The sequence below is a fragment of the Mya arenaria genome, chromosome 14 (genome assembly GCF_026914265.1).
Source record: "Mya arenaria isolate MELC-2E11 chromosome 14, ASM2691426v1".
NCBI lineage: Eukaryota > Metazoa > Mollusca > Bivalvia > Myida > Myidae > Mya > Mya arenaria.
Genome location: NC_069135.1, coordinates 8,170,278 through 8,182,421, shown reverse-complemented (window position 1 = coordinate 8,182,421; position 12,144 = coordinate 8,170,278). Strand labels below are relative to the sequence as shown.

The 12,144-nt window shown below is 36.4% G+C and overlaps 1 protein-coding gene across 3 annotated transcripts in view; it reads left to right on the top strand.

The window, feature by feature from the left end:
- LOC128218075 (stabilin-2-like) overlaps window positions 1–12,144 on the top strand; it is a 145,837-nt gene that overhangs the window by 124,558 nt on the left and 9,135 nt on the right. For all 3 annotated transcript variants that reach the window (XR_008258310.1, XM_052925606.1, XM_052925607.1), the window contains exons 21-31: window positions 3,742–3,835; window positions 4,023–4,163; window positions 4,491–4,595; window positions 4,835–4,990; window positions 5,259–5,416; window positions 8,508–8,625; window positions 9,072–9,167; window positions 9,424–9,525; window positions 9,896–9,988; window positions 10,258–10,386; window positions 11,054–11,185. Coding sequence is in view for 2 of the 3 variants with exons in the window: in XM_052925606.1 (XP_052781566.1) it covers window positions 3,742–3,835; window positions 4,023–4,163; window positions 4,491–4,595; window positions 4,835–4,990; window positions 5,259–5,416; window positions 8,508–8,625; window positions 9,072–9,167; window positions 9,424–9,525; window positions 9,896–9,988; window positions 10,258–10,386; window positions 11,054–11,185 (1,324 nt within the window). In the remaining variant the exon portion in view is untranslated. The remainder of the gene's footprint in view (window positions 1–3,741; window positions 3,836–4,022; window positions 4,164–4,490; window positions 4,596–4,834; window positions 4,991–5,258; window positions 5,417–8,507; window positions 8,626–9,071; window positions 9,168–9,423; window positions 9,526–9,895; window positions 9,989–10,257; window positions 10,387–11,053; window positions 11,186–12,144) is intronic.

Sequence of the window (12,144 nt, the reverse complement as noted above, 5' to 3'; positions counted from 1 at the left end):
GATGAAACTTGTACAGTATTTAGATATCCATTAGAGCTCGGGCCAGATCCGCCCATGCATGCCTAGATTATTGGTCTTGAAAGTATAAAGAAATGCTATTTTTAGCTAAGTCTATTTTTAGCCAAGTCTACATGAGCGAAGTCTATTTTTAGCCAAGTTTACATGTAAAGTCACAATTGCTTGTGATTGTTTGTTCAAATTATGCCCCTGGGGTCATGACTACTGGCCACACCCCCAGGTTCACAGGCTTGGTATACTTAAACTGGGAAATGTTAAAAACCTTTTTAAAGTTATATTTTGTTACATTTTTGCTTTTCATGAATAAAGTTAATCTACATTATAAAGGAAAGGCTAGTTTCGGCAATTGTTGATGGCTTAAGACAACTTCAGCGCATTTTTTGTAACTTTAAGTATTATTGAATGTCATGAATATACTTTGTGAACCTCTATTTGCTATATTAATTGCATTATTTTGATTGTGTATATGATGTATGTGTCTCGATTATTGTGTTTGGGTTTTTTCCGATAACTGTTTCTTTACGTTCCTATAGGTTTAATAGCGGTACGATGTGTTCCATTACGTTCTGTTATAATGACTGATTGACTGTTTGATTGAATGGAATAAATGTGAGCGTGTATATTAAAACGAGTTCCAGTTTATTATGTAAAAAGAAGATCCTGCAGTTTAGTGACTTTGAAACCGCGACATACTGAATATTTAAAAATTCTTGTTCATCTCTGTATGAAAACTTCTTGCAGTGCACAGATTATCCTGGCTTTCTTTGAAACCACAAAAACATTAAATCTGAAATTGATAACTACAGCATTGAGTCACTGCCTTCCTGCCACAGTCTTGAATAGTTTTAGGCTGCTAGGAATTTTAATTTGCTAAAAAAACCTCTTTAAAACTACATGAATTTTTTTTGTCTTGATAACTACTTGTATTTTGGAAATTAAACTTCCTTTAAAATGAAAATACCTTACGATCTGAAAAATAATAATCAATAATCGTTGTCTGAGAACCTTTGGACGAACATAGATAAGATATGCAAAAAATAAATTATTGCTGTGTCCGAAGGTGTTTTTTATTTGGGGGGTGGTTAGAGGCACGCGTGGACCAATTGAGAGGATTTTAGAAGCCCTGATTGACCTTTTATCTTATGGAACAAAACTTACGACGGCATGTTTTTGCAGCTCTATTTGCTTCCTTTAATGGCTAGTTTTTATGTCATCTTGGTTGTAAAGTTTACTTATTTTCAAGAAAGCACAAAGAATTGTCTGTGTTTATGCGTTTATAACCCATTTATTTAAAAGTTGAACATTCATGCATGACCAAACACATTTTCAGTCTACTGATGATGATCATATTTCATATGGAATCTCAATAGGTCTGCTAGGTGTAACATCTTGACAGATAGATAAATAAGTCAGATATTCAAGACCTTGTGTAAGCCTATATCCCAGAAAATTATAATGATTTGTGGAAATCTGCACGTAGCCCCTTAAAATTATTTAGCCATTAAACATACAAAAATACATAATTTATGTAACATTGAAATGAAGACAAAGTTAGATGTGTACGGCAAATGTAATGATTCATGATAATAAGAGAACAAAAATAACCAGATCATGTCCTGTAGAAACAAGGCTTCTTTCATAAGATGTTTATGATTTTATTTCGTTGCCATCTGCATCATGTAAAATGCAAGAAATCTTGACAACCTCATGCAACAGGTACTTATTATATAAATAGAGGAAAATATTATCTTGCGCAAAGTTATGATGTATGTAACAAAGGTTGGACAAGAGCGTACATTCTTCAACATTTATTTGGATGAAAGCCTGCAGGTGGCTTCAATTTGGAATATCGTGTACAAGATTTACTAACAGTTTATATGATCAACAATATGTGAAATAAACAGCATGTTTTATTACATCACATTGTCCACATTGTCCAAGTAGCTTGGCTGCTCATATTTATGTTTTAAAACAATCTATACAGATAATTTTACACAGTCAGTCAGACACAGAAGTAATAAACACCATCACAATCATGTTCATGTGCGAAAGTTTCAGCTGTTCAGTGGTTCCCTGTAATACCTGCACATGATTTCTGGTTTAAGCTGCACACGTAATACTTGCAGGATTTGTCCATGTTCCAACTGTAATACTTGCTGAAAGTTCCATTTTTATACGCCCATCTTACGATGGCCGTATTATGGGAACACCCATGGCGGGCGGGCGGCTCCACAATGTTGTCCGCTCTCTAACTTGAACATTTCTCATCCAATTTCCACCAAACTTCATGAAAGTGTTTGTTGGTGAAATATCTAGGTCAAGTTCGATAACCAGCCAAATCGCTTTAGGCACTCCAGAGTTATGGCCCCCTGAATTTGTCAAAATTGGCCATTTTAGCTTTGTCCGCTCTCTAACTTGATCATTTCTCATCCAATTTTCACCAAACGTCATGAAAGTGTTTGTTGGTGAAATATCTCGGTCAAGTTCAATAACCAGCCAAATCGCTTTAGGCACTCCAGAGTTATGGCCCCCTGAATTTGTCAAAATTGTCCATTTAAGCTTTGTCCGCTCTCTAACTTAAACATTTCTCATCCAATTTCCACCAAACTTCATGAAAGTGTTTGTTGGTGAAATATCTTGGTCAAGTTCGATAACCAGCCTAATCGCTTTAGGCACTCCAGAGTTATGGCCCCCTGAATTTATCAAAATTGGCCATTTTAGCTTTGTCTACTCTCAAACTTGTTCTGTTGTAATATTTGCAGGTGGTCCATGTTTCTGCTCTAAACCTGCAGGTGGTTTAATGCTTCAGCAGTAATTACTGCAGGTTGTTCCATGTTTCTGTTGTAATACCTGCGGTTGGTTTAATGTTTCAGCCGTGATTCCTGCAGGTTGTTCCATGTTTCTGTTGTAATACCTGCAGGTGGTTCCATGTTTTAGCTGTAATTCCTGCAGGTTGTTCAATGTTTCTGTTGTAATACGTGCAGGTGGCTTAATGTTTCATCTGTCATTTCTGCAGGTGGTTCCATTTTCAACTTTAATACCTGCAGATGGTTTCATGTTTCAGCTGTAATAGCTGCAGGTGGTTCCATGTTTCAGCTGTAATACCTGCAGGTGGTTCCATGTTTCAGCTGTAATACCTGCAGGTGGTTTCATGTTTCAGCTGTAATATCTGCAGGTGGTTCCATGTTTCAACTATAATACCTATAGGTGGTTCCATATTTCAGCTATTATACCTGCAGATGGTTCCATGTTTCAGCAGGAATAACTGCTGGTGGTTCCATGTTTCAGCTGTAAAACGTCCAGCAGGTTCCATTTATCTGCTGTAATATTTGCAGATGGTTCCAGGTTTATGCTTTAATACCTGCAGGTAGTTCTCTGTTTAAGCTGTTATACCTGAAGGTGGTTCCCTATTTACTCTGTAACACATGAAGGCTGCTGCCTGTTTCAGCTGTGATACCTGGCAATTGTTCCATTTTATCTTTTATAGCTGCAGATTGTTCCCTGTTTCAGCTGTATGATCTGTAGGCGGTTTCCTGTTTTAGCTCTTATACCTGCAGCTGGTTCCCTATTTCAGCTATGATAACTCCAGATTGTTCCAATTCAGCTGTAAAATCTGCAGGTGTTTCCATTTTTCGGCTGTAATATTTGCAGGTGGTTCCAGGTTTATTCTGCAGTTATTTCCTTGTTTAAGCTGTAATACATGCAGATTGATCCCTGTTTCAGCTGTATCTGCAAGGCTGGGTACCAGGGCCCAGGAACTTACTGTGACCCTATCAATGTGTGTCAGTTGGATAGTCGTGGAGGATGCCATCTACAGGTATATAGATTGCAGAACTCCTTAACATATCACTTTTTGGAGTATAATAAAAATGGTTTAGTGTGGAAGGGAATAAAATATAACATACTCAAGTGGATAATGATTCCCTTTAGATAGATACAATATCTTCATGATTAAACTAATGCTTTTGCTTATGGTTTTGTATAGATCACATTTTACCTTGCAGGCTACATGTGAGATGACTGGCCCCGGGACTGCCAATTGCACGTGTAACCCTGGGTACAGCGGGGACGGTAGTGACTGTCTAAAGGATACAGCTTGCTACTCCCATACACACTGTCACCAGCATGGCTCCTGTGTCAATGAGGTAAATGGGAGAACCAGTTCCAATTTTATCTCATTTGTTTCTTTTATAAATGAATTAAGGTTTTGTCATAGCCATGGTTTGGTCATTACCATCCTGCGAGAGCTTCAACATTGGCCATAGCTCAACTTCTATTGAAACTTTTTCATGAAACTTATTGCACTTTTACCAGGGATAACAGGCCAATGAATCTGGCTTTGATAACTGTTGAGTTATTCCCATCATTAATTAAAAGATAGAGAAGCATTGACCAGTTTGCAATGACTGTGTGCTGGGTTATACCTGGAGTTGTTGTCATGTGTTGCATTTCTTTTAATGTTTTTTTGGCAGGAATCCGGGTCAGTTTGTAGATGTGACGATGGTTTCTATGGTAATGGGACCTACTGCGAGTACACAGACCGATGTGCTGTAGGCAATGGCGGATGTGATCCAAGGGTAAGGTTGACCCCATAGGCATAGGGATGCATAGTATAGTTATAATAACAGTATGGTAAATGAAAACAGAAATTATTTTGATTAATGCATTTGATTTAACTTTATGATCCATGAGCTTACGTAGTCAAGTGGTGATGGAAAAGTTCTTGTAGAAGATTCAAACTTGGGCAATTTTTTGTTTTCTTAGCCATGTCATTTAAAAAAAAAAAAACATAGTAAAGTCACTCGAGTGTTTTCAGGCGACCTGTATGCATGCTGACAGGAGCAAGCCGTATGTTAACTGTTCCTGTCCCCTGGAGAAGGGCCTCAGTGGGAGTGGCTTTCATTGCTATGGCAACCTCATCATGGAGCTGGGCAGCTTGAATGAAACTATGCAGACCTTCAAATTACTTCAAGTATAGAATGTTTTAAGATAAACAATTCAGTAAAGTTTTCCTATTTGCCGTCAATTGCTTTGTGATGAATGATAGAAAATTAAATTAATGTTATCATAACAATGAAATATGGATACCATAACATGTAATTGTTGACTGTTAAGGCTTTTCAAATATCACATAGATTAATTATTTATAAATAGAATTCTTGCTCATGCAATTACAGGTTGCAATCCTGTCTTGTAAAAACACTGATTTATTTAACCATGGCGCTTTCGTTTTTGAACAGCATTTGCAGAAGTATGACCGTGATTTGCTGCTGAACGGAAACTACACAGTGTTTGCAATCGCCAACGAGGGTATAGTGCCATTCATGCAGCGCTACATGGCGGACCAAGCCAAGGAGAGGTGGTGGGGAACCAAGGACAATATCCTTACTCTTCTCAAGTAAGGCAATATTGACATAGTCTGCCTATTAATTAAAACCCCGTTCCAGAAAGTAAAATTAGGGCTATATAGGAACCATAGTGTGCAGATGTGATGCACTGAAGACCCTATTCTTTACATTCAAGGTCAAGGTCACAGCAATCTTCTGAACAAAGTATGTGATCATTGGTCTGTCCTGTTTTTGTCTGCTTCATATCTACCTCATGCATGGTTAGATGTTAAAACTATTCAGCTGAAGTGACCATCATAGCAAGAGGAAATGGTGTGCACAAGACATGTGCCCCTACCTTAAAGGTCAAGGTGACAGCAATCTTCTGAACTTATGATAACTTATATAAGCTTTACTGTTAATAGTTTGTGTCTGTTCCATATCTTTATCATTCATGGTCCAATTTTAAACTTATGGCAGAAGTGACCAGCAAAGTATTAGGAGGTGATACTTAAGACCGGTGTCCCTACCTTAGAAGTCATGGTCTCAGAAACCTTCTGAACTTAGTATGTTTTGCTATATAAGCCTTACTGATGATAGTTTTGTAAAATCCATATCATTGTCATATAATGTCAGATTTTGGAATTATTTGCCAGAAATGACCACCATAGTTTGAGGATGTGTTTTACAGACGCTCTGTGCCCCTACCTTCAAGGCCAAGGTCATATCGCCCCTTCTGAGCTTAATATTTTTTGCTATAAAGCCTTACTGATGATAGTTTGTACCTGGTCAATATCATGGTCATACTAGGTCAGAGTTTAAAATTATTTGACAATCGGACACTTGGGAATGCAGGGTTATTGATCACATTCTGTGATAATTTTAGTTCAGTAGGATTTTGAGAATTTGGTTATCAAAGTTATTTTTCTATCATATATGGGTGACTTTCATCATGTCAATATGAAAGCTGCTCGTTTTGATACAGTCATGTGGTTTTGTTCATTCTTGTAGCAAACCTGAGGATGCCATTCTCATTAAATGTGGAGAACTTGACCTGATTAATCACAAGTCAATTTTTGGTCATATTGAGTAGGCCCTGGTCAAATACAAAAAGTACCTATCATTTTCCGTCCACTTTTACTCAAATATGGTAAATTTTAGGTCTATTTCTTAGACCTTGATTGTGAGGAAAGATATAAGCTTACAGAATCAGGCTGGTTTCCACTTCCTAGGTGGAACTAGTAAATGGTGTGGTTTTGAGAGGCCATGAAAAGTTACCCTTGTTAAGTTTGAACCCAAACCATCTTCGGTGAGAAGCAGATTTTTCTATTCAACTCAGCATCTGCATCAGCATTTAGTTTAAGTTTTTTCCAATATCTCAAAAGACATTCATTAATTGGCTTGATATTTCACCTTATTATATGCCTATCAAATTCCTTTTCCATATCCAACAGTGAAAATACAGCACGCAGTATTGAAAAATCCGTATCGTGTTACTGTCGTTTTCTGATTTCGTATCATGCGAGTACCGTGTGTAATCTCGGAACTACTTCTGCGTTGCTAAAAATAGGGTTACCAAAAAAGCTGGTAAAACATGTCAACTTTTAAATACATTAAATAAACTAACTTTACTCACACTCCAGAAGCATGTTAATATTCAGGAACATGGTTCTCATCTTCTTCAAAGAACCATGAGGATAAGCACGAAGCAGAGAACACTTTCAATCTATCTAGACAGCTACTTCACACATGCTTCAGTGAACTACAGTAGTTGTTTGCCATTTCAAACTTCATAAATTGTTGCATTATCCATGTTTATTATCATAAATATAAGCAGCTCACCAATACAAAGAAGAAGGCGAATTCGCGTCATTGATAGAAGTAGCGATTGACTCACTAACTTCCCTAAATTCTGCATTTTATGATCGTCAAAATAATCCCACGAATATTTACTTTGTTTAAAATGGCCGTGTTACGTCTACAGGAAATGACGATTAGTGTATACTCATAAAATAACTACCGCTTTTTTGTTGTTCTTTTTTTTTGTGCTGGGACATCTAATATTTGTTTTCGTACAAGCAATTTGTTAATTTTGCTAAAACATAAAATATTTTGTTCTTATTTTGGTCCATAAAGTGAATTCTGTAACTTCTGACTTCGTTTTGCTGTAGTGAAGTAGCCTCCCTTGACTTCATTACACAAAGCTACATAACACATTCGAATTCATAGGCGCATTTGACAGATGGCGGTAAAATTAAATCGTATTGAAACAAAAATAAAAAGGAATAATTGAATTTGCAGGTATATAATAAATGGAATATTACGATAAAATGATTTACTGGTGACCTGCATCACGTTGAGTTCGGTGAGTAAACATGTATCCGTCTCGAACGAACTCGACGTGATACAGGCCACCAGAAAAGCGTCCTATCATAATATCCCCTATTTATTGTTCAAGGCCATCAGCCAACTTAGTAAAATAACTAATTGATCCTAAATACAAGTTATGGCCCCTGATTGACTAACAGTTTTTGGTTTAAGTTTGAATTTTATTCATATCTCATACATGGCTCATGCATTGGCACAGTGCTTCACTTAGTACCGCTTAACTCTTTATCAGCTCCAATCCAAGTTATGGCCCCTGGTTTTCATTTGTTGACAAAAACTTCATTAAGTGAACTCGATATGATCCTCAATCTTCCTTATTACCCCTTGTTTTCGTACATTGACATAATACTTCACTTGGAAAACTTTGTATGATCCTCAACCCAAGTTATAATCCATTGTTTTAAAACATTGGCATACTAATTCACTTGGTAAACTCTCTTATTCCTCAATCCTAGTTATGATCCATTGTTTTAAAACATTGGCATACTAATTCACTTGGTAAACTCTCTTATTCCTCAATCCTAGTTATGATCCATTGTTTTAAAACATTGGCATACTAATTCACTTGGTAAACTCTCTTATTCCTCAATCCTAGTTGTGAACCATGCTTTTGACATGAACATATTAAAAAAAACACATTTATGTTAATCAATTTATATACATATAAAAAGTGGCTTAATAGTTGATAGCGCTGTCTTACAGACAGCTTTTCGTTCTTTACAAGATTTGTCCGATAATAAAATAAAAATAATGAGAAAGTTGTTTATTTTGCAGTTACCATACTGTAGCGGGCAGTCACAGCTTAGATGAGCTGGTGAAGGTGTCTTCCATCAGGAAAGTGGACACAATGGCTGATGGCTTCTCTCTCTATGTGACAAAAGGATCTGATGGGGTGAGAAGCTGGTCATATATGTTATGACTGTGTATAAGTGTAGGATAGCTGTTGTGGTTGTCGTAACATTGTAGTGTGATAGGAGTCAAATAGAGCAGAAAAAATATGGTTTATTATGTTATCATCAAAATATATGAGCTTTGTACGTCTGTTAAAAAAAAAATCTATAATTACTAGTATTATGGTAGCATTGTATTTATCTAGTGTTTTTTGAAGACATTTGCCTAAAAAGTGTTCAAGATTTTCACACAAAATAACTCTGGTTTAAATGATTGTGAAGTTATGCCCCTTTGAAGGGAATCGAATCACAGACACTGGCATCCACTTGCTGTACTCTTGTCAAGTGTTCATAAACAAACTGTGATAAATGTCACTTGTTATTTAAAAAGAAATTTTAAATAAATGCTTGTTTTCTTCAAAACATCAACATTGCTATTGTGCTGCAGGTTGTCAAGGTGATGCCTAAGAAGACGGGAACTGTTGCCTCGGTGATCAAGTCTGACATCATTGCAACCAATGGCTACATACATGTTATTGATAAGGTGCTTAATGAATCAATAAATGAAATAGTTTTTTCTTATTATAAATTAGATTTTAAGAGTTAAGAATACTTTATTTAAGTATATAAAAACACAGATGATTTGTAGCAATGAGTTTGAAAAACAAATCGATGATGTGTATGATCATTTAAATAAATGTAAATGTTTTTTGTTAGTTTTTGTTTTATACAGCTATCTTTTGATCGAAAATATTTGCTATTTGAATATAGTCCTTTATTGGCACTGTTGTTGATGGCAGGTTTTGGAGCCGTATGAGCCAGTGGACCCTGACAACTACCCAGAACTTGCTGACCTCCTGGCCCAAAACCCCCAGTATAGCATCTTCACCTCTTGGCTAAAGGTAACGCTCACTGTACTGACTATGATGGATAGAAAAGTGTGCCAAAATACTTCAGCAAAAGATAAGATAATGTCCACCTTGGCATCATTTTCCAAAACCATTGAACAATTATTTCCTAGCAAATTAGCATTACACATTGAATATAATTTCATTATTTATGCCCCCTGAAGCATTCTGAATATAGAGGAATATATCATAATACATGACAAATGGCACACGTTAAATATAGAGGAATATTTCATTATTTACGACACATGGCACATTTTAAATGTAGAGGAATATTTTTTATTTATGGCACATGGTGCATGTTGCAAATACAGAAAACTTTTCTGGATACATGTGAGTTTTGTTCACTTTTAACTGTTTGCAGGAGTATGGGTTGATAGAGACTATAGAGAAGATGAACGAGTACACCCTGTTTGTCCCCAACGATGCAGCTGCTAGTCGCCTCAACAGGACAATGGTAATACCTCAGCCTGCGTAATTGTGGTACTTAACCTAGTCACCCTTATGTTCAAGAAGGTTTGGCTGAAAACATGACTCTAGTTTATTATCTCTTTTTTAAATCTATAAATTATTTGAAGTTAATTTGTTAACGTCAGCCCACTAGTCGTTATCAGATTCTGGCATTGTTCAGTTTGTTAATCCATTCATCTTTGGGGTACATGCTTGAAATATATAATTTCTTATTAACCTGTTTCGTGAAAATATACCCCTTATTGTTTATATCAGACCCGTGCACTTCTTGGCTCATTCATCCACTCGTCTCTGGTGTACATGTTTCTGGCGGAGGATGGACAGCTACTCATCAGCGAGTTCGAGGGATCACTACACAGGATAGACTTCACTGAGAACAACGGGGTAAGGCTGGAGACTGGGTTTTGTTAGCTGCTGTGAAGTTTTACAGAAATGTAAAATGTTATATGAGACAAAACACAGTTAGATGAATGCATACAAGGGAATTAATAGCCTAACACTTACCATGTTTTTTATTAATGGTCAAAGGCATACTAATAATGTTCTTGATTTTTAGCCTAATGCTTACCATGGTTTGAAGTATAGCCACAAGCTTACTATGTTCTTGAATTATTGCCTTACACTTACTATGTATATTCTTGATTTATGGCCTTATGCTGGCTATATTGTTTTTTTACTGAAGGCTTTCTATGTTATTGATGTTCTTATGCTTGTATGGTCTTGATTATAGTTATCGATTTTTGACCGAAGGCTTTTTATGCTTTTTTTCCATGGCTTATTAAATGCTTAATACTAAGTTCTAACATTTACTATGATCTTGATGTGTAGCCAAACGGTTACAATTTTTTTTATTTATCATCAAATGTTTGCTTTATTCTTGTTGCAAAAGAAACAGACTTACAAAAAATCAATTGCAATGCTATAAGTTAAAACTGTGTAACTTAACAAGCAACATGAATGTCTCAGGAATAGCATAATATCTTGTATTTCATTGCTGTACACTGAGTTAGAAATAGAAATAGACCTTATGATTATTTCCTCCCTTTCCCAGGAGCTGTATGCCAATGGTATCCATGTTGTGAAGCAGGACATGTTCACGTACGGTGGGATGGTCAATGAAATCGACGGCCTTTTCCACCCAATCTTCAACAACTGCGACAACAAAATTGTCACTACAACCAAGGTTTGAAGGCACCAGTGAAATAAGCAATGTTTGATGAATGGGCACAAAATGGAATGTGGTATCATGGTAAAGGTGTCAGCGTATCATGGTAAAGGTGTCAGCGTATCATGGTAAAGGTGTCAGCGTATCATGGTAAAGGTGTCAGCGTATCATGGTAAAGGTGTCAGCGTCTAACCAAAACATGTGTGGGTTTGACCACCACCAGAGATATTTACCCATGGCCTTTAATACTGAATTGGTTTATACCAAACTAACATACTCAAGTGGGATTCATTCCAGTTTATGATTGTCTTCATATTGAACTTAAATATATTGGTATGAACTAAACTAAACCAGCATGAATAAACATATACTAAAGAGGAATGATTATTTTCATGTGTTCTTCTAGACATTACCACACATGCATATACATCTCTGATGGATTTGTAATTATCCCCTGCCGAATCGAAGATTTCGGGAGGGGGATACTGTTTTGGCGTTGTCCGTCCGTCATTCCGTCCGGTACCATATCTTGGTAGGCATTGATCAGAAAATGTTCAAACTTGGTCAGAATGTTCCCCTGGATCAAATCTCGACCACTTGTAAAAGTGGGTCACATGGTTGTAAATAAAACTGGGTCACATATGATCTAAAATTAGGTGGCTAGATTAAATCTTAGAAAAATCTTGTCTGGAACCATATCATGGTAATAATTGGTCAAGCTATGTTCAAAATTGGTCATGATGTACCCCTTCGTGAAATATGTACCACTTAAAAAAGTGGGTCACATGGGGTCAAAAACTAGGTCACTTGGTCAAATCTTAAAAAAATCTTTGGAACATACTAGAGGCATTATACATGGTCAAATATTCATATTCATAATCAGAATGTTTTCCTTGATGAAATCTTGGACTTACTTAAAACTGGGTCACATATGGTCAAAAATAAGGTCACTAGGTCAAATCTTAAGATTTTTTGTC